Here is a 20,630-nt window from a genome sequence, read left to right on the forward strand (position 1 = left end):
ATACTTCGGGTGCAAAGATAAACATTCTTAACCACTTGAACTACAAACACTTTAGTATGTAACTAAGAAAAAAATTCATATAAGATAACAACCTCAAAAACTCAAGTCATTAAACCATGGTAATGTACTAATGTTTTAAGGGAAGTGTTCTAGTGTTTGGTGAGAAAATGGAAATATTTTAGAGACCACTTCTGCTTTAAAAATATTAATAAATAAAAAAAGCATTTGATGGGAAAATGGAAATTATGAATTTGATTTATTTTTAAAAAAAAACACGTGCACATCGCAAAACTTCATTTCCACCGAAAAAGAGTCGAAAGCCCCCTCCTTTCTCAGTTCCCATCTGATCTGTATCTGAATTCTCGATGGCGAAGCCGGTGTCCACCGCCACCTCATCCATTGCCCAAACCCTAAAGCGGTACCTGAAGAAACCGTGGGAGATAACGGGTCCATGCGCGGACCCGGAGTACAAGCTCGCCGTACCCGGCGCGCTCGAGTACCGGCTCGAATGCCCGGCTTCGACCCAGGTCAAGGCCTGCGTGCCCACATCCAACCCGGAAACCGTATACGATATCAAGTACTACGCCCGGGACCAGAGGCGCAATCGGCCCCCCATTAGACGCACCGTTTTGAAAAAGGCTGATGTCGAGAAGCTAATGAAGGAGAAGAAGACCTTCGACGTCTCAGATTTCCCTCCGGTTTACTTGACCGATGTTGTTGAAGAAGACTGCAACGCCCAAGGCGGAGGCTACCAGAAATGAATTGGGTTCGCTCTCCTCCCTCCTCCTCCTCCTTTAATTTCATTTATTGTTTTAAGGGTTTAATCAATTTTAGATTTTTTTGGTGGTATTGTGAATATTGAGTAGAATTGTGTGTTTTAGCTTTTAGAGTTCTGTGAAAATGGACTAATACAAAAGTTGGAGTTTTTATTCGGTGTTGTCATAGAAATGGTTGGACTTTACGCATTTTGTTACCATCTAATCTGTTTATGCATGAATTTGATCCCTTTAGTTTGGTTAATAGATAGACTGCAATGAAAAAGTTTTTTTTTTGTTCTGGGCTTTTCATGATGAATGTTATATTGTTGGTTTTGAGTTTGCTTGTGTCTCCTTTATGGTTGGGAATTTCATCGAACGGTCAAAATAGGATTGCAGTTTTGTTCTTTGTTGCTCTGCAAGCTTATGTTTTTGAGGTTTGATTGGTTAGTAATTGCTGCTTTCAGTGGCATTGTATCTGTAATTTTGGATTAGTGCAATTTCATTTTCTCTCACACTAAAGGAGAATGTATTTTGCTTCTTGCACCTCTCTCTGAGTGCTCCATTGTTGTGACTTCTATTTCCTTGGGAAACCGTGGAAATCTTCGCATCATCAGTGAGTCTTTAGTTTATTCATAATATGAGATAGTAATTGCACCACAAATCTGTAGTTTACACCTTAAACGTCGAGGCACATTCCATACCTCAATGGAGGATTGGAAATATGGCTCTGTTGCTTGGTTTTGAAACAGTTTACTGTTTTCTTTATCTTGTATTATGCACAACTTAATTGAAAGAACAAAGATCTTCACTTAGTACCAAAAACCTTCTGTTGTTGGCTGTGACTGTTTTACCCCATGAATTTTGGGCATGGGCATTGTTGTATGCATGGCTTTGCAAGGCAGGCTGGAAACCTTTATGCCAACAAATTAGACATGAAAGCCTTGTAGGCAAAGAAAAGGCAATGATGAGAGCTTACAATTAGCTTCTCTGAACTATCATCTCTAGTATAACACCAATTGTTGTGGAATTTAATCCACAGGCACAACCTTTATACAGACATAATACAAAGATCATGTGCTCCAATTTCATTGAAAGCTTCAATTTGTTTGTTTCACATGCATTCAGCCAAAGTTTCGCACGGTCTATGCTCTGGCTGACTTTGATGAATATATCTTCATATTTGATTGGAGTGTTTGATCTTGGTTAGAATATATTTTGAGCGTATGCTTCTATCAGATAATGGGGCGTTTTCATATTTGCACCAAATTTTAAGAAGAGCACATGGTAACATCCATGAGGGTGGAACTCATGGTAGGACTAGAGAAAGGAGATGATTTTTTTTAATTTATTTTATTCTTGGTTGGAGGATGTGAAAGAAACAAAGAGAAAGACTTTAGTTCAGGACATATTCAAAGATTCAACAACAAGAAGTTTTATTTCCTCTCCAAATCTCCCCAATTTTGCAGAGAAAATAAGGCTCCAGTATTCTATACTATTCTCTTCGTTGCAATCTACAATTAATCTTCCACATGAAAGTGATTTTAAATTTCTCTCCATTTCTCTCAATTCAAGCACGGCAATAGTGGTATAGCCTGCTTTCCATAGCAGGAATTGCTTTCACTTCATGGGCATCCATAAGTTGACCCTATGCCACCTTTTTTGTTCGGTAGATCGTTGCCATCTCCTTTGGCTTCTCAGGGTTATGTACTGGTGTTGCTTGCTCATTGTCCTCGTGTTTATATTATATTCATTTAATAGTAAATGTTTTGTGTCCAAGTCCCTATCAATGACTCGTTGCTTGTTTTTGTCTTCTTGCAGGCTTATGGGGTTGTGGAAAAATGTCTGTGCTCCGATTTTTTGTTCCTCCCATCTGCTCTGTCACTGAGAGGTGCTGTTCGTGTTAGCATGGATGTTTGCCTAGTCTGCTCACTTATTGAAATTCTGTGTTTGAGATTAATAAAGGGTACTTGATACAACCATTTGGCCGCTTTTATTTGTCCAAGAATGTATTTGTATAAAATCCAAATGCAACCGCAGTTGGGTGATGGATGGCACTGGCAGTACAGCTAGTTTCTTTAACTCCTAAGATTTTACTTGTGAATCTTGTTTGTGTCATTGTGATTTGCTTTCCCCAACTGCAACCGTATGAGGACCTAGAAAGGATGACCTCACTGCTCATCGTTGTCATTGTAGCAATACTCTAATGCAGTTTTTCTATATGCTTTGCTTTCCAAAGATTGATAAGCTGTCGTCCGTACAACCCAACTTATCTCAACTCACCCTTAATACCAACATCGAATGCCTTTCTTAATTGGCAGGATAAAGAAGGCAGTAAGTAGATTTTATTGTGTTAAACCTGCATTATAGTTTTATCTGAACTCAGAATCCTCTGCTCTTGATTTCATCGTTGGTTTTCCTATGTCGGTTTCTGGTAATTCAGTGGGGGCGGGGATGGGGATGGTATATACCATATCGGGCCCGAACCGGCCAATTGCCATCCTATACCCACTGTTCTGCCAAATGTATACATACACATTGTGCCCATGGACCCTGTGTAAATCTCAATTTGTAGGACAACTATCGTTTCTGTTTATACCATTATAACTCCAGGCCCTCCCACACTGGGCTCTATGTAGCTGAATGATATCCTTCAACATAGCTCAATCCCGGAAAACTCCTGTTACCAACTTTTTGGATTTTAAAGACCCAGGGCTGTTAGAAATGGTACCATCTTGTCTTTAATAGATGGCAATACAGTTAACCGTTGTTGTTGTGATTGTGTAAATTTCAACCGTTAAGGTCTCTCCTTGAATATTAGGCTTAATGTGGATGTGGATCTTATAATGTTCATTAGTATTGTTGATTGATTGAGATTTTAAAACAGTTGTGTGACTGCCAAAGTTGGGTGACTTTTTGTTCATTTGTAGATTAATAATCTTCATGGCCACCGACCCTACTTACTTAATCCCTAGTTTCTAATTAAGGACCATAACGATAGCCATGCAACAAAGCCGCCCTAGCTATCCTGGAAGAAATAATCTTAAGAAAATTGGGTTAATTCGATGGCTATTTTGATTCTCTGAAGCTTGCAATTTTCTGGACCGTCAGTGTTCCCATCGCCTACAATATTCCCAATAATTCTTACATCTTCTTCTTCTTCTTTGATACTTCACTTTCATACATGCTTGATGTTGGGCAGACGCAGACAGTGAATGAGTGATGGTAGAGTTTGTTCGAAAAGCATTAGACATGATCGTAAAAGAAAGTTCTGTACGCACTCTATGAAGTATGAATCAAGCAAACAGATTAGTGTTGTCATTTACTGCAAAAGTCGGTATCCTGTAACTATCAAGATTGCCCTCTTTTTTTTCTTTTTTTTTCCACACATGAATTATACTATAGTATATAATGTTATTTTAAAAAATGAACTAGTTTCTAGTCTAGTAGTACTTCTTTTCGTGAGAAAATTCATATTATCACGAATCGACCTGCTAAGATCTTACTCAGATCAATGGAAAACCTTTTCATTAGTTATAGTGCTGGGGATATGCTTAATTAGATTGTCTTCTTCATTTCTAATTTTATCTACTTTTCTGTGTGAAGAACTGCTTATTTTAGTTAAAAAACTAAAGGAATAAATAACCAGACGAGATGATCGAGCTTAGTTAATATTATATTTGGTTTGTGGCATTGGAACCCATGACTTTTCTCTTATGCCCGTTTTGCCCTCTGAGGCGGTATCTTTGTAATCAAGCTACTGAGATAGAGGAGGTCATCGGGGGGAGAGTTCACAGGGGAAATGCATTTCACTTTCTGTAACAGGCTGCAAGGCTGGGAGCTTGCAGCTTTGTGTTATTTACTGAGAGAGAGAGGCAGAGAGGAGGCAGAAAAGAGAGGCAGCAGAGAGAGGGAGAGAGCACGCATTTATTTTTGTTTATGGTCATGTCTACCTTCTTTTTTTCCCCCTAGGGTTTGGACCTGTCTCTTTCACGCTTCAGAACGAAAACAAACACCAAGAGAACCAAAAACAAAGACTACTAGATCAGTGCTTGTGAATGATAGATAAAATATCCCTTAAATTTCATTCACACTGTTTGCATATAATTATCTTAGTTTTTTTTTTATATATATTTTATGTTATCACATAATTAAATTTGATTCTTTCAATTGATCAACTTGGTTTTCTATCCATATCTCACCTCCCAATAACACAAACTCATATATAGTACATTAGACAATTGGAATTTTGGATGGATATGGACCTCTCTCTCTCTCTCTCTCTCTCTCACACGCATACACTCTCATGCCGTCATGATGATGGTAATTTAGATAATGTTGGTGCTGGCGACATCAACTTTATTTTTCACTTTTCTGTCTAGGTTTAGATAATTATTTGTTCAATTTTATGGAGTGACCAAACAAGTTCAATTATGTTACAATTAATTTGGAATATTTGTGATGAAGTATTTTTTGGAATTTTAAGCATAAGTTGATGACATTATAATATGCCAATAGGAACCAAAATTTATAAAAAAAATAAAAAGTAAAATGACTCAAGTCCCTGACTTTCTCGATTCTTTTTGGTCTGCAGCTGCCTGCATAACTAATAGTAATACTGCTACATGACCATGCAAGCATTTAAAAGATTAAAATGGCAGCAGCAGGGGTCCTATGGCTTTAAATATGGGATTAAACAAACACTTCAAACTCAAAGTGAGGATAATCAAATTGTTACTTATTATTAGAAATAATAAATTGGTCCTGTGAAAATGTCAGTGTCGGCCGGTTCATTTCTTGTCTTGAATGCATATGAAAAAGTAGAGTTCAGCTTTTGATTACGATTGAACTGCAACTACAGTCTATATTATATTAAACGTACGTTCTCAATTATTTTGCTGAGGATTCCACTTTCCTTGATTATTTTGCCTGCGTAACTTGTGTACATGAAGAAAAGCCTCTCTCTCTCTCTCTCTCTCTCTCAAACACACAATGTTTATAGTTTATAGGAGCCATTGACTGCTAGAAAATGGGGCTAAGCCGGCCACAGATCACAAGGCCGCAGCACCAAAACAGCAAATTAGCCAACTGAAAGGAAACAATATGCAAAGAGTATAAATATATAATGTATAGTCTTCATGCGAGAGTTAATATTAACAAACTAGTGCAACTTGGGTTGTGAAAATCTCACTGCTATATATATATATGATCAGTACATACATATACACATGTAGTAGTGGTCCCTCTCTCTGCATTCAGTGGTTGCTTTAAAGAACCTGCTTTGGTCCCTCCTCTACTCTACGAAGCTCTAGCCTATCTCTCTCTCTCTCTCTCTCTAGCTTGCTAAGCTACTTGAATAATCCCCTCTTGCATGTGAAGTATATACAACGCCAAACCCTAGCTACTCTTTACTAATTATTCTCACTTATATATCATGCCTTTCGTCATCCAAAATATGTTGTGGATCAAATATAATTGTCTCAGATCGGAAGAAAGGGATTGTTCATAAAAGGGTATATTAAGTGGTACATTTCCCTAAATTGTATCGACATCACATCTTGATGGGATGAGTCTGGCTAAACCCTATTAATTAATGAACAGTTTAAGACAATATCGATACAATTTCTCTTCTAATTAAATAGTTGCGAAGATGATGTACGCCCCGACAAAATTATCTAAATTTACAAATAGAGAAAGAATAATATTCTCTCAAACTTTTTTTTATAAAAAAACTATATATATAATGACATCCTCTTTACCCCTGATTAATTAGGGTTGTATATGTATATTTTTCTTTTGTTTCTGATGTGTGTGGTTTCTTGATTAAATTTATGCAATTCATGCTATGTGGAATACACCAAGAAAGCTATTTGTAGTTGCCGATAAAGTGTGAGAGGGAGAGCGATGGTCCCCCTTAAAAATGAACCAATATCTAGACCTAGAGAGTGTCTATTCAACAGTAAACTACGACCAAACTTATTCATTTATTAAGCAGTGATTGTTCAGTCTGCTCTGTGGTATGAACAAATTGATGAAATTTTTACTGCGGCTTCCCAGATTGACTTGTCAACATAAGGGGAGTCCACGTGGCTATAAATGTGCCATACCTTTTCCTTTTTCATTCCCATGCAACATGGTGCGGTAAATTCTACCTAGCATCTTTTTCTTTACCAAATTGTGAATTATTTTTTAAAAAAAGTTTATATTCTCTCTCTCTCTCTCTCTCTCTCTCTCTCTCTCTCTTTCTGCAGCTAAGAGCCCCTAGGATGTTGAATTTGGTATACAGATGAGCTACACAAGCTCAGTAAGAAATTCAAGAGAGCATCATATATATGCATACTTAGCAAGAGGCTCAAAGCACTGTAGCATCCTCTTCCTCTCCTACTTATTCTGCTTCCTTGCTAATTAATGAATTAGTTTTGGACAGCTCTGATCTCAGCTGTTGCAACCTCAGTTTTCAGTCTCATGTGAGTACGGTTCATCTCCTAGTCCTATTTATGTATACCTTCCAACTTGGATTGATAAGAGATAAAGGTAATTTAGGGTTTCCAGTGTTGGAATTCGTATGAATTTCAACCAGCTTTTCCTCATCATGTTACTTCTCTTGAATGTGATACCTAAATTTTCCAATTAAATTTTCAACAGTTCAGATTTCAGTTCTTTAATTAGCTTCTTTCGAAGATTAAAATGGTATTTAGCAACTGATCATCCTACATGTAATATCTGCTAAATTTTCAGATTTGCAGATGTGGGACATCCTTAATTGGAGGATTTCTATATATATATATATATGCAAAAATATATAGCTCTTTGGATCTTCGATGAGAATGTTTTCTTTCTCAAATCGAACCGATCACAGGTCAACTAGTTCATCATAAAGCAATTTTGCAAAAGAAATAAGCTCACATGGATTCTAATAAAGAATAATCTTATAAAAATGAAACAGACTTCCATGTGCCATCCCACAGTTTATTTTTCTTCTTATTCTTCTTCTTTTTTTCTTTTCAGTTGAATCATTGGAGCTCAAAGATGGGAGAATGATGTCGGACTTACAAGGATTTGAGCAATTGATGAAAGAAGTATGAGCTTATAATCAGAATTAAGTACAATGATATCAAATTCAAGGGAAAAGGGTTTCCAAGCAAAGCAAGAGGGCCACAACAACACCAATACTGATGGAAACAGTAGTAGTTTCAACAAGGCATCATCATCAAGTACTACTACTTCAAGGCAATGGTCTGGATTTAGAAATCCAAGGATTGTACGTGTCTCGCGCACCTTCGGAGGAAAAGATAGGCACAGCAAGGTTTCCACGGTGAGGGGATTGAGGGACAGGAGAATTAGGCTCTCAGTACCAACAGCCATTCAATTATATGACCTTCAAGACAGGCTTGGGCTTAGCCAGCCTAGTAAGGTAATAGACTGGCTGCTTGATGTTACTGAAGATGATATTGATAAGCTCCCACCTCTCCAAGTTCCTCATGGATTTGGTCATCAATTTCATCAGCAAATGCTAAATCCTCATCATTCTCATGATCAAGGTCACCATTCTAACAATTCTCTTGCTGCTGCTCCTTTCTTTGATGTAAATTCTTCATTTATGAAGGAGGCAGATCATCAAGCTCATCAAGTAGTTCATGACCATCAAAGAAGTTCTACTACTAGTAATGTGGGTGATCAGAAAGGCAAGTCAATCAAAACACCTGATGAACAAGATGACGATGATCAAAATCATCATCAAGATGGCAATATTGGGGGTGGACAACTCTTAGCTCAGAAGCTCTTTCCCCTAGGCAATCATCCTTCCTCCATACCTGGCCTGCTAAACAATGCCATGGCATACAATTACTATCATAATTATTCAGAGCCTTCAAGTTTATCTCTATCTCAATTTGGTGGCCATGGATTTGCACCAGTTCCCCAAATAGATCATCATAGCCATATGATGAGCAATACCTTATCATTTTCAACTTCAATGCCATCTGGATCTCAATTGTTCTTCTGTCCATCTACGGCAACACCCTCCCTTTTCGGTCCATATCCTCCATATATTACCAACCCGGTAGTGGAGAGTGGTACTACTACTAGTGAGCCAAGATCACAAGCCAACCATTTCCAATTTTTGAGCTCATCAAATTCACCAAATTTCCTACCAAATGCTCTCATGCCTTCTCTTCAGTCTTTGAAATCCTATCCAACATCGGTCAATCCCAAGCAGCTCCATTCGAATTCACAGGATAACAATGGAAGCCAACCAAACAAGGACCATAATTAATACCAGCTCCTGAACGCTTGTAAGTTCATATTGTTTACAATGGGAATGGAGGCTAATATATTGGTCTCACGATCTTGAAACATCTATATATATATATATATCATGCATCGATTAATTTTCACAACAGACGAGACATGGAAATCGATGAACTGAGGCATTAATGGAGGGGTTGGCTCGAGGAGCTAAGTATTTGATTTCTTCAGCACACAGCACAAGCTAGCTAGCAAGACATAAAGTTCATCTGATCATTATGTGGTGGTATTTCCTGCAAGACTTTTCCTCAGTCTCTCTGCGCAAAAAGCGACAAGAGTTAATAGTGAAAACTTCGTAAGTACGACAATGTTATATGTAGACATTTGCATACTAGTGATTGATCAGAGTGCTTATAATTTTATATACTATATACCACTACCATAGCCGATACGCATTTTATATATATACATGTTTGAGTTCATCTAATTGCATTCAAATGCACTTTTGAGGTATATATATGAGCTCATCTAATTTGGTCTCCAAGGAGATTATAGTCGTCATACTGGATCATAGGCATGACCGTTCGTTGAAGAGAACAGATATATTGTACAATATGCCTGCAGTCTTCTCCATACATTAGATATCCTCATCAAAGTAATAGTAATGTGGTTAATTTTGTTTAGTGATTCTATATCTTGACTATGTATAGCGAAATCATTAGGTTTGCATATCAAGGTTTCTCCCCTCTTTATCTGCCACACTACAAAAAAATGTGGCAACAGTCACCATTATTTGGTGACATGCCTTTTTTGGTTTTGGTGACTAAAGCCTTTAGTCACCTCAGCAAATGTCACCAAGTGTCACCAAATAATAGTGACTGTTGCCACTTTTTTTTTTTTGTAGTGCCAGAAAAAAGAAGAATTTTTTCTAGTCTTTGCCAGTCTTGACATGCATGTGCTCGTGAGAGAATGACATGAAAGAATAGAAAGAAAGCAAAAAAAAAACGTGTGTGTGTGTATATATATATATATATATATATATATATATATATATACAGAATGCTTCCATTGAGGGATCCCTCAAGTAAGTTTATTTGAGGGACACCCTTGTAGGGTCCACTCTGTATTGTATTTCACTAATCCAAACATTGTAGATATTCATTCAAAGATCATCTCTACAAAAAATACTTGAATCCGATATCGTTTGACCAGTTAATTAAATTATTGAAATTAAAGTACTTTCTTAGAGCACCGTGTTCATTGATTTTGTTGGTATCAATTAGATGCCTTAATGATTTTCAATTTGCATGATTTTTTTTGCAAGGATGATCTCTAAATGAAGGTGTGAAAAATAGATGGTTTGGATTGTTGAAAAAAAAATTGTAGGGACCCGAAAGGGTGTTCCTCAAATAATTTTATTTGAGAAATCCCTCAATAGAAGGGAGTTATATATATGGAAAAGCTTGCCAAGATCGCCGAATGGTGTTAATACATGTGTGCGCGCACACACACATATATACATAATGTGATTATTTAAGCAACAAATTATGATGTGAAAAACGTATATATATATATATATATATTATTGAAAGGTTTTGCTTATTTTTTTTCACCCTAATTCGTTACATGGATCATAGATCAAATTAATTATTCCTGGTTTTGTGTTTTTGGCTTGTGCTTTTGAACAGGCATGAAACAATGAGCACGAATTTAAATTGTGTTGGTTTTTAATCCCAGTTGCATTCATCCCGAAGACATGTTTAATTAAATAAATTTTTGGGAATATTATTACAAAACCAACTGCCCTACGTATATATATGTGGCCACAATATCATACCTTTACTTCGTCCTGTTTCACCGGCTGGTTTTGGGTTATATATATGCATACCTGCAGAGATGGGATGTTGGGCATGGCCACATTGGTCACCCTACCCCAAGTAATTAAATGACCGCGCTGACACTCTCTGGTGTTTATATATATACATATTGCAATGCAATAATATTCTGGGGCCAAAACAATTTTGGATCTAAAATTATAAGCTATCATGATCAACGTTGAAACGATTTTGATTACTAATTGTGACTTGTGTGCAATAATATACATACAATTACACATTAATGCATGTTTGTTTCGTGTGTATATATATATATATAGCTCTTAGTTATGCAACATATATGTATAAGCAAGCACATCTTTCTCCGCTGTAAATCATCGGTTATTTAAATCAGAAATTGTTTAGCTATTTTATTATTTACATTTTGTATAGTTATATGTATAAGAGGGTTAGTTACCCATCCATTGACATATAACACCTCAGAAAGGCTAAATTCTTGCCTCTCAAGAACAACCCCATCAAAACATTAATGAACACCCCAAGAAACTTCAACCAAAAAGAAGCTTTTAACTAATTATACTAACTAAATGTTGCCTGTTTAAAGTGGTTTTGGGGACTGGCGAGGTAGCTAAACTTTTTGGCTCATGAGTTGGCTCCCTAGGTTATCCTGTTATAGAATTCTCGTACTCTCTCTCTCTCTCTCTCTCTCTCTCTCTCTCTCACATGCATTCTGAGAAGCATGCCAAACTATCTGTACCTCTTTAATAATTTTGGCACACAAACAATTAGGGCTGGGTAGCCCACAAGTTTAACTGCGTCCTTGATATCTCTGTCTGCACCAATATTGTAAAGCAAGATTTATAATAAGCATGGAAGAAGGCACCATACAAGACAATAAGAGAAAAGGAGAAAAAGAAAAGAAAAGAAAAATGATTGATTAAAGGGTTTGGAATCTGCAGTTCTTCTGAGAAGGAAAAGGAAAGAACAAGAGTCCACAGGCAGAAGAAGCAGTCTGTCTGTCACTCAGCAGCTTTCATGCAGCAGCAGCAGCATTATGTCACAAGATCCAAGAAACATTAAAGGACACCCCCAACCCCAGTTCCCTACCCTAATTCATTTTATATGTGCCCTCGTGGCATCACACAAAAGGCTTTGCTAAATTGCTTTGACAGTACGTGCTATACCTACTTGTGTTGTGTGGTCCTCTCCTCTAGCCTCTCTTCTTCGCTACAGAGTATACTACATAAAAATGGATATAAAGAGAACAAAAAAACTCAAATATTTTTCTAACCCTTCTTTTTCTTATTTCTTGTTTTAAATTTGTTGGAAATATATATAAAGTTTTTTTTTAATCAAAATGGTCCCCAAATTATTGCTCGAGTTTCATTTTGGTCCACGCCCAACTAATGCTTGAGTTTCATTTTGGTCCACGAACTAAAATTTTCATTTCAATAGTCCTCCAACTCTCCATTTAATAACAAAACGGTCCTACCATCAAATTCTGTCAATTGTTCTATAAAATCGAGGGGCAATACCATCTTCTAACACCTACATAGCCATCTCTCCTCTCCTTCCCCTTCGTCTCCCTCTCCCCTCTCTCCCCTTTGCCCTATCTCCCTATCTACTCTATCTTTGTTCTCTCTCCCTCTGTTCTATAAATGTTGGATTCCTCCAAATTTGAACCATGCCAAATGCTTTTCAAAGTAGTTGAGCCCATTTAGAAAGAGGGATTGCCCAAAAAGGCTTAATATCACAAAACGTCCCTAAGGTTTACGAAACTATCAGATTGCATCCTTAATCTTTTTTTGTGTCATTTGTGGTCATCAATGTTAGTATTTGTTATCACAAATGGTTTTTGCCATTAGATTCCGTAAAAAAAATTCGTTAGTTTGCTGACGTGGCATATATATATATATCACAAAACATTCTTGAGGTTCACGCACCTATCACAAATGGTCCTGGTGAAATTTTTTCATTTAAAATTCATAAAATTTTAGTTTTCTTTTAAAATTATTTTAAAATATATATTGTATTTTAAATACACGTGACACTATGTTTTTGAAGATGTGAGCTCCACATATATGCCACATCAACAAACTAATGAAGTTTTTTTAAAATAATTTAAAATTCATAAAATTTAAAAATGAAAAAACCATTTATAGAAGGATTTTAACCTTGAGGATCATTTATGAACCCTAAACCCTTGGTTTTTTTATTTTTTTTATTTTAAAGTTTTATGAAATTTAAATTATTTTTTAAAAACTCCATTAGTTTGTTGATGTGGCATATATGTGGAGCCCATATCTCTAATAATAAAGTGTCACGTGTATTTAAAATACAATATATATATTTTTAAATGAAAAAATGAAAAAAAATTTGTATGGACCATTTGTGATAGGTGCGTGAACCTCAAGGATGTTTTGTAATATATATATGTCACGTCAGCAAACTAACAAAGTTTTTGATGTAACCTAATGGCAGGGACCATTTGTGATCACACATACTAACCTTGAAGACCACGAATGACACAAAAAACTTTAAGGGTTCAATCTGATAGTTTCGTAAACCTTAGGGATGTTTTGTGATATTAAGCCGCCCAAAGAAAAGGAATCGGGTGGGTTGGTCATTTTTTGAGGAGGCTACTGCCCAAAAAAGACTGTTTTTGCCCTTCGATTTCTTAGAATAATTGACAGACTTTGACAGTAGGACCGTTTTGATACTAAATGAAGAGTTTGAGGACTATTAAAATGAAAAATTTAGTTCGTGTACCAAAATGAAACTCGAGCACTAGTTAGGGGGCTATTTCGGTCAATAACCCTATATATATGTGTGTGTAAGGTGGAGATTAATGGAATGTGCGTAGAGGCATGCTGATAGGTACTCCTACTAAGATTTATGGAATTTTGGGTGTGGTCCTCTAACAACTATACATGCTACTACGCTAGGGTAGACAAGGACCACATTTGATCATCCATCCGTGGTCTTACTCATATTGGTTTAATTTTCACTTTTCAATTTAGGTCTCTTTACTTTAGATGGTTCAGATTCAAAACCAATTCAGTCCTATCCATACCAAATTAATAGAAAACTAGAATCGAATAAGAAAAAAATAAAAAAGAGGTAGTGTTAAATTTCACAGTTGGTTTTTCGCGGTTAAATTTCATGGGGCCTAAAAGCATTTTGGGTTGGGTCGTGTTGTGGGTAAAACCAAAATTTGGGTCAAAGTCCGGTCCGTTAGATAGTAAAACTAAAATTGTAAAATGGAGAGCCCCCGGCGAGGATCGAACTCGCGACCTTTCGCTTACGAAGCGAACGCACTACCACTATGCTACGGAGGCTTGTTGTTAGGATTCCACTTTATAATCTACTTATTCGCATTCATAAGTAATTTTTTTCCAAATTACTAAAAGGAAGCTATGCATGCAAGCAAACTCACAAACCTTGGATTGTTCATTTCATTAACATATTTTTCCTTCGTTTATTACCAGAGCTTCAGCTGTGGTCACACTGCTCTTTGCTGACCTTCAATACCGGCAGTGGCAGGGTCCAAACAAGCCATTTTACAGATACTTTGCTCAGTCTTACTAAGATGGGGAGACCAGCAAGAATGATGGAATAAAAGAAGATGACAAGATCAACGCAAACACATAGCTTCTTCGAAACAATGAAGGAGACGAAAAGTGGAGAAGAGAAAAAGGAATCTTATAAATTGATCTTCAAATATACGTTTATCTTTTTAAGGACTTTGACAAGTTAACTTCTTTACAATCTAGCATTAACTGTAGATCTTACACACATTTTATTATTGTGCTCGTCACAAAAAAAATTTAAATCACAACGGTAAACAGAAAGGAGAAGAATTAGAAGACACTATTTAGCAAACAGCTGCCTACGGCGCCTAGCTGGTTTTGCTCGCAAACTAGCTGCCTCACCAATAACGATTTCGTCAACCAAATCCTTGAAGATCAATCGTTCAACGTCTAACACTGCACCAGACACGTCACCATGGAAAACTGTCCAACTTTCTGACCGATGCATCACATCCTCACACAAAATGCTTTTCAAACCATCATCCTCATCCTCTAAGCTGCACTCCAATTTATTGGTTTGTAGTTGTTCTATCTCGCAGGACAGTTCCTTCAGCAGCTTTTGTGCATTAAGGGTCTTCTTGGCCAGTTTGTTAGGCTTCAACCATGGCTCAGGAGGGATGCCAACTAAATCCAACTTGTCAACAAGAATTTCATTGACTGCATCAAATATGAGTTTTCGATGAAATTTCTGTCTCTCTTGATTTGCATGGGTTACCTTCTCAGGGATGCATTCTTCTTTTGCAAGCAAACTGCTTGCCTTGGTTTGCTCCAAAACATAAAATAACTCGGGGTTGATGGGATGGCCTGAGGGATGGAGCTGAAATGTTGTCAAGCTGGAGCCAAGGTCTCTGAGTAGAAGACCTGAAGCTAACAATATTTCAGAAATGTATCTGTGGTCTGGATTTGTGTTCTCGCAGAGTGATGCAATATAATCTGTTCTTGCTTCATCGTGATTTGAGTTCAATCGCCTAAGCTTCTGAACTAGATTTTCAATGTTTTTCAGTTTCTTGCGATTGATCTCCAAGCTAAGACCAGCTCCCATGCTGTCAAGCTTATCTGCAGGGTTCCATTGCTCTTCACCTTCACCGTGGTTAGAATCTTCAGCACTCTCACCTGTATGCCAAATAAGTATTGAAGTCAGATTTAGTGGACGAGGAAAAGACTCTTTCTAGATCAATTCTGTTCACCACTATCAATCGTAGGGAACCACACTTCATGTAACATATTACATCATGATTAATTAATTGTGATTAATGTATATGATTGCATTTAAAAGAAAAGGTTAACCATGATTAATGTGTGTGTTACATGGAGTGATAATAGTAAACCATGGTCAATGGTGGTAAAAAAAATAGATAGCTGGGCAATCAAGAGATCACCCACTTTGGCAAGGAGGCAGTCAAATAGACCACTTATAGTGAAGGATCATTGGCCTCCTCCTTGCGTTAGGAATATAAACAAATTTTGGTAACCACTAGTTCGACTATATAATCTTTCTAGTGAGATGATCAAAATGTGTTCTCTTCTATTTTAGAAGAAAAGTTACTGTACCTTGGAGGGCGTTTGGTATCTGCTTTATGGGAGATGGTGCATCATCTCTATATGCTGAGACATCAAGAACAGAGACAGGACTAGGATGCTCCGGAGCAACTGTAGCCAGCTCCGCAACAGATCCGTCTTCTTCCAACCTTGGAGTTGATATCTGAAAAATCAACACAAAAAAAATAAATTCCATATATAAACTAAATTTTCAAAAGTGGAAGAGTGGAAATAGAAGATTAAAACCAGTAAAACACCTACTTGCTGCATTGAACTGGAAGCCAAATACTTGGCAGCTTTCAAAGATGGACTCTGGCTGTCATTTATCTCAGTAGCTCGAACAATACTAGTGACTTCCATATCAAGGTCATCTCCTTGGAGACTCAAAGTTCTAGATTCATTACTTATCTCACTCAATTGGTCATCACTTTGCTGCAAGTTGGAAGATTTTGATCTGAGTTTTCCACCTGGTGAACCTGACTCTGTTAATTGCCTGCTTGATTGCCTTCTGGACTTTTTTGAATCAGATGGAGGGGTAGGTGGACGAGATGGCTTTCCCAACTCAAGCTTCTTCTGTTGTAGTCTTGGGCTCACAGATCCTGAGCTCTTTACTAAATTTGTTACAGTGATTTCCTTTGGCACAGATTGTGTTGATCTTATATTCCTGCCGCTTGCTTTTTTGTCAGTGGAACTGACAGCAGAGTCCTTCCGACTGTTTTTAGGATACCGATCTTTAACTGTTCGGCTGCTAGTTGAACCCCTCTTATTATCTATGATTCCCCCTCTCTGAAGAGTTTGGGCATCAGAAAGGCCGTCTATTGAAATTAATGATGAAGTGGGAATGTCAGATTTTTCAACAAGTTTTGCAGGTTTCATGATGACAATTGGGGATTCAAAAGTCCTAGAGGAAGCGGAGCCTCTAGTTGTGGAAGAAATTACATGGTTGCTTGTGTTTCTTTGGTTTACTGACCTTGAATTTTGACTGGAACTTGTATAGTTTGATTCACTGTCTTTTTGAGTTCCAAAATTTGAAGCTTGTTCTTCTTTTTTGGTCTCTAACAGCCCTTTTGCTTGCATTGCTTCCAGTATCTGTTTAAGAGCTCTGAGATCCTTCCCAGATTGTTTAAATTCCAGATCTTTCAATCTCTTCTCAATCTCACTATAAACAGAAGGGAAGGAGTCCGGAGACCTTACTTGAACTTTAACAGGTTTGGAAGATGGTTTCTGAGAACCTCGACTTCCATCCTGCATTCTCCACGGTGCCGGTTCAATTGGAAACCTTGAACTTGAAAAAGGTCTCATAACCAAATCTGGATTTTTCCACCGTGGTGATGTTGGGTCTTTCATAGAATTTCTTGTGGTGTTAGAAATTCTCATAGGCCTCTGCAGATTATTTGTCTTCAGTGATTTTGAAAAAGGATCAAAATCTTTAACCGGGCAGGTTTTAATCAAGTGACTATCACTAGTCAAGGCAGAATCTGGCAAGGTTTCCAAACCCATCAACTTTGCTACAACACTAGGAGGCCGATTATGAGTTCCGGATGACTGAGGTAGATTAGGGTCTCTGTCATTTGAGTTGCCACTATTCTGAAAACCTTTTGAAGGGTGATGTGTTTTTGAATCAGAGTTGTAACTCCGCATTGAACCTTCTCTACTATCCAGTGAAAGTCTTGGCAACTCTTTTAGTTTGGGGGTTGATTTGGAGGTATCTCTTGAATCCAAGGACAAACGATTTCTCTCTCTACCATCATAGGAAAAACGTGGAGCATCCTTTGGAATTGTGTGCCACGAACCATCTTTCGATTCATATGATGATCTTGGATGATCTCTGGCATCATCATCATACCAAGGTGCTTCTCGAAGTTTAGCAAGAACTCTAAGAGACTCCTTGAGGTCAGCAGGGACATTTTGCTTCCCATTGATCCCAACTCCATTAGATCCTTCCACTAATTTGGACAGCTGTAAGGGTCTTGGAGAGTCCCTATGCTTCACTGCACGACCAGCTGCTTCCTCTTTGGTTGCAGTTTTAACTGACAGTCCCCTGGCTTCCCTATGCATAGAGTCCTTCACCACATCCCGGAGATCAAAGGATTGCCTCCCTAGTTTAGGGGACGTACTTGATTGAGTCACTGGGTCCCTTGGGGGAGTTTCAGGAAAAATGATTCTGTCAAAGGAAGAGGTTCCTGGTTGAGCTGTCTTGTTATAGTCCACAGATGATAAGGAAGAACAAGCGGATGAGAAAGAGGCTCTTGATGATTCAGTTGAGATTCTTTGTTTCTCATTAATACTCTTGTTCAAATTCATTTCCTGCAATTACAAGCAGTACAAATTCAGATTCAGTACCATAAAATCTGCTAAAATCACAGAGAAATCTATATTGATGGTTTCAAGTTCCATTCCAGAATCAGCAGAAGCTGGGATATACACACAGCCCTAGCCAAGAATTAGGAAAAATTACACCTAGTGTACTAGGCATCCCTCGATAATTGAATTTGAATTGGTTTGTCATTAGCATATCCTCCATGCCAAATTCTAAGATGATTCCAGCTTATGATTCTCACCTAAAAACTGTATAAAGCTCAAGTTTGAAAGTACTTTCAAATGCATTAAGAAAATTTTAGATCGAATAGTAAATGATATCTGACTGACGTGAAATTAGTATGTCTAACAAGTACAATGAGAATTTGCTGTCCAACAGTGAGTTTGAAACAACATTGATTCCCTAAAAAAAAAAGTTATCGAAGGATGTAACATACCAAGGTGTATTTTAAATTTAAGACATAATCCTCAAATTTGTAAACAAAAAAACGGAGTCATTGAGTAGAAAATTCTTACAGCTACTGTCTGACGATGGTATGTATTGTTATACTCCCTTTCCAGGCCACCATTGCTGAAATGGGAGTTCCCTATGAAAGAAAGGAATGCATTAGACGTTACAGGCCGCAATGCTGACAGTTCAATCATTAAATTTGCAAACAAGACAAGATAATATAAAGAATAAAAGTCAATTATCAATTCGCAGCATGCATAGAAATGCTGTTCAAACATATGCAAAAGTTTTAGAATAAGTCATAGAATTTTTTTTTAATTCATTATGAGATTTATGATAGAGTTGGATTGAAACATTGAAGCGCAAAAACACTTTTATGATATTATCATTAAACACAAGTAGTTTGATATGCATTCATCAATAAGAAATTACCTGGAGGAGGCCTCCTGTGGTTGCTAATTCGTCTACCAGTGAGTACATGGTGACGATCGAAAATTTGAAAAATCCCGTTCATGCATCCTATTTGCTTCTGCAAATCTGGGTTGTCATCAGCTAAAGAATGCAGAAGTTTTGCAGCCATCTCTATGTTCTGATCAATACAATTAATTACTCCCACTTCCTAAACATCCATCAACTATTCTATCTTCAAGCTAGAGTTTTACAGCTTCTCAGCCCCCATATGAATCTAAAGCTCTTCAAAAATGCCGGAACCAAATTTTACAATACGCAATTCACAACTTTCATTGACAATCCAGAATCAAGAATCAGTAATTTCACACACACCTCTATACCCTCTGAAACAAATTTCAGTGCTTTCAGGCAATTGCAATTTCTCCAGCAACTCAATTGACAAGCTGCAAAATTGGGACACCCCCAGTGTCCTTTATACAGACTGACACCAATTACCTGATTAAGTACAATAAATATCTAAATTATCCTGATTTTGTTCCTTCCCTCTCAGCAAAATGCAAAGCCAACAGCTCAATTGCAGCTTCAATTAACTTTCCTCATTCATGTAATCTCAAAAACAGCTTCCCAACAGAAGTTAATACAAAATCAAGTTACCTACTCATTACTCCTCAACAAGACCCTAAAAGTCTTCTCAAAACTCACTTTCTCCAGCTAATTACAGCTCAAAGAAGATAAATTTTTTCTTCATCGAGATGCCACCAAATAAAGATGGTCCTTTTTCAATCAAAGATCCCAACTTCCATAGCATTTCCTCTTATAACATGGATACCCTTTTGGGTTTTCCTCAGCCCCAATCTCAACAGTTTGCAAGAATTAAGTAAAGAAACTAAATGGAAAAAGTATAGCCAGAAGATCAATCCAAATGTAATGAGTGAGCGAAAGAAACCTTGTTGGGTTTAACAGAATAAACCAGACAACGCCTTGTTTGAGAACCACAAAAGGGCCTAAGAAATTGGAGGGGACCCATTACAACAATAAGCACAAAGCATCCAGAGTTATCAAAAACATTACCTTCAATTGCCTAAAAGAAACTAAAACCAATGCAACGTGTAAAGGAATCTTTTGGCGATCCAAGATGAGATGTTTTCCTCAAAGAACAAATGGGAAGACAGCTATAACAGATGGGAAGGTTTGTTGTTTTATGAAAATGTTGCAATGTGTCAACCAAACTTCTTGTGAGAGATAAAGACTTTAGAGTTGGAAAAAATAAAAACGAAAAGTTTTCTTTTTTCCTGGAGAGAGAAATTAAGAGTTGCTTGAGTGTATGTGGGTGAGATGTATTTTAGGCTCTCTCTCTCTCTCACATCCATGTGGGATGAGGATGTGGGTGGGTCTAGAGCTGTCTTCATATGCATGTGATATTGTCAGGGGAGAGATAGAGATGGACAGAAATTTTATATATTTGGAGTTGGATGGAGGAAAG

The 20,630-nt window shown here is 37.3% G+C and overlaps 3 protein-coding genes and 1 non-coding gene across 6 annotated transcripts; 2 read left to right on the top strand and 2 right to left on the bottom strand.

The window, feature by feature from the left end:
* The first annotated feature begins 275 nt into the window (after window positions 1-275).
* LOC110753404 (furry) lies at window positions 276-2,749 on the top strand. The gene is made up of 2 exons (XM_021954311.2): window positions 276-766; window positions 2,577-2,749. Exon 1 carries the CDS (start codon window positions 366-368, stop codon window positions 759-761), a length of 396 nt encoding a protein of 131 aa, XP_021810003.2. The 5' UTR covers window positions 276-365; the 3' UTR covers window positions 762-766; window positions 2,577-2,749.
* Window positions 2,750-6,975: 4,226 nt separating this feature from the next.
* On the top strand, window positions 6,976-9,431 carry LOC110753385 (transcription factor TCP5-like). 3 transcript variants are annotated; one of them, XM_021954289.2, is made up of 3 exons: window positions 6,976-7,222; window positions 7,764-9,049; window positions 9,158-9,431. In XM_021954289.2, exon 2 carries the CDS (start codon window positions 7,864-7,866, stop codon window positions 9,028-9,030), a length of 1,167 nt encoding a protein of 388 aa, XP_021809981.1. In that variant the 5' UTR covers window positions 6,976-7,222; window positions 7,764-7,863; the 3' UTR covers window positions 9,031-9,049; window positions 9,158-9,431. The 3 variants fall into 3 exon arrangements, with proteins under 3 accessions (XP_021809981.1, XP_021809980.1, XP_021809979.1); XM_021954288.2 differs by having other exon boundaries at window positions 6,977-7,289; window positions 7,764-9,431; XM_021954287.2 differs by having other exon boundaries at window positions 6,977-7,222; window positions 7,764-9,431.
* Window positions 9,432-14,103: 4,672 nt separating this feature from the next.
* TRNAT-CGU (transfer RNA threonine (anticodon CGU)) lies at window positions 14,104-14,175 on the bottom strand. The gene has a single exon. It is a non-coding gene; the product is annotated as a tRNA-Thr (tRNA).
* Window positions 14,176-14,518: 343 nt separating this feature from the next.
* On the bottom strand, window positions 14,519-20,595 carry TRM4 (LONGIFOLIA protein). The gene is made up of 5 exons (XM_021954220.2): window positions 19,169-20,595; window positions 18,802-18,872; window positions 16,228-18,273; window positions 15,979-16,129; window positions 14,519-15,540 (listed from the first exon to the last, which is right to left on the bottom strand). Exons 1-5 carry the CDS (start codon window positions 19,314-19,316, stop codon window positions 14,708-14,710), a joined length of 3,249 nt encoding a protein of 1,082 aa, XP_021809912.2. The 5' UTR covers window positions 19,317-20,595; the 3' UTR covers window positions 14,519-14,707.
* Window positions 20,596-20,630: the final 35 nt, after the last annotated feature.

This window comes from Prunus avium, chromosome 5, assembly GCF_965620075.1.
Source record: "Prunus avium chromosome 5, drPruAviu1.hap1.1, whole genome shotgun sequence".
Classification (NCBI taxonomy): domain Eukaryota; kingdom Viridiplantae; phylum Streptophyta; class Magnoliopsida; order Rosales; family Rosaceae; genus Prunus; species Prunus avium.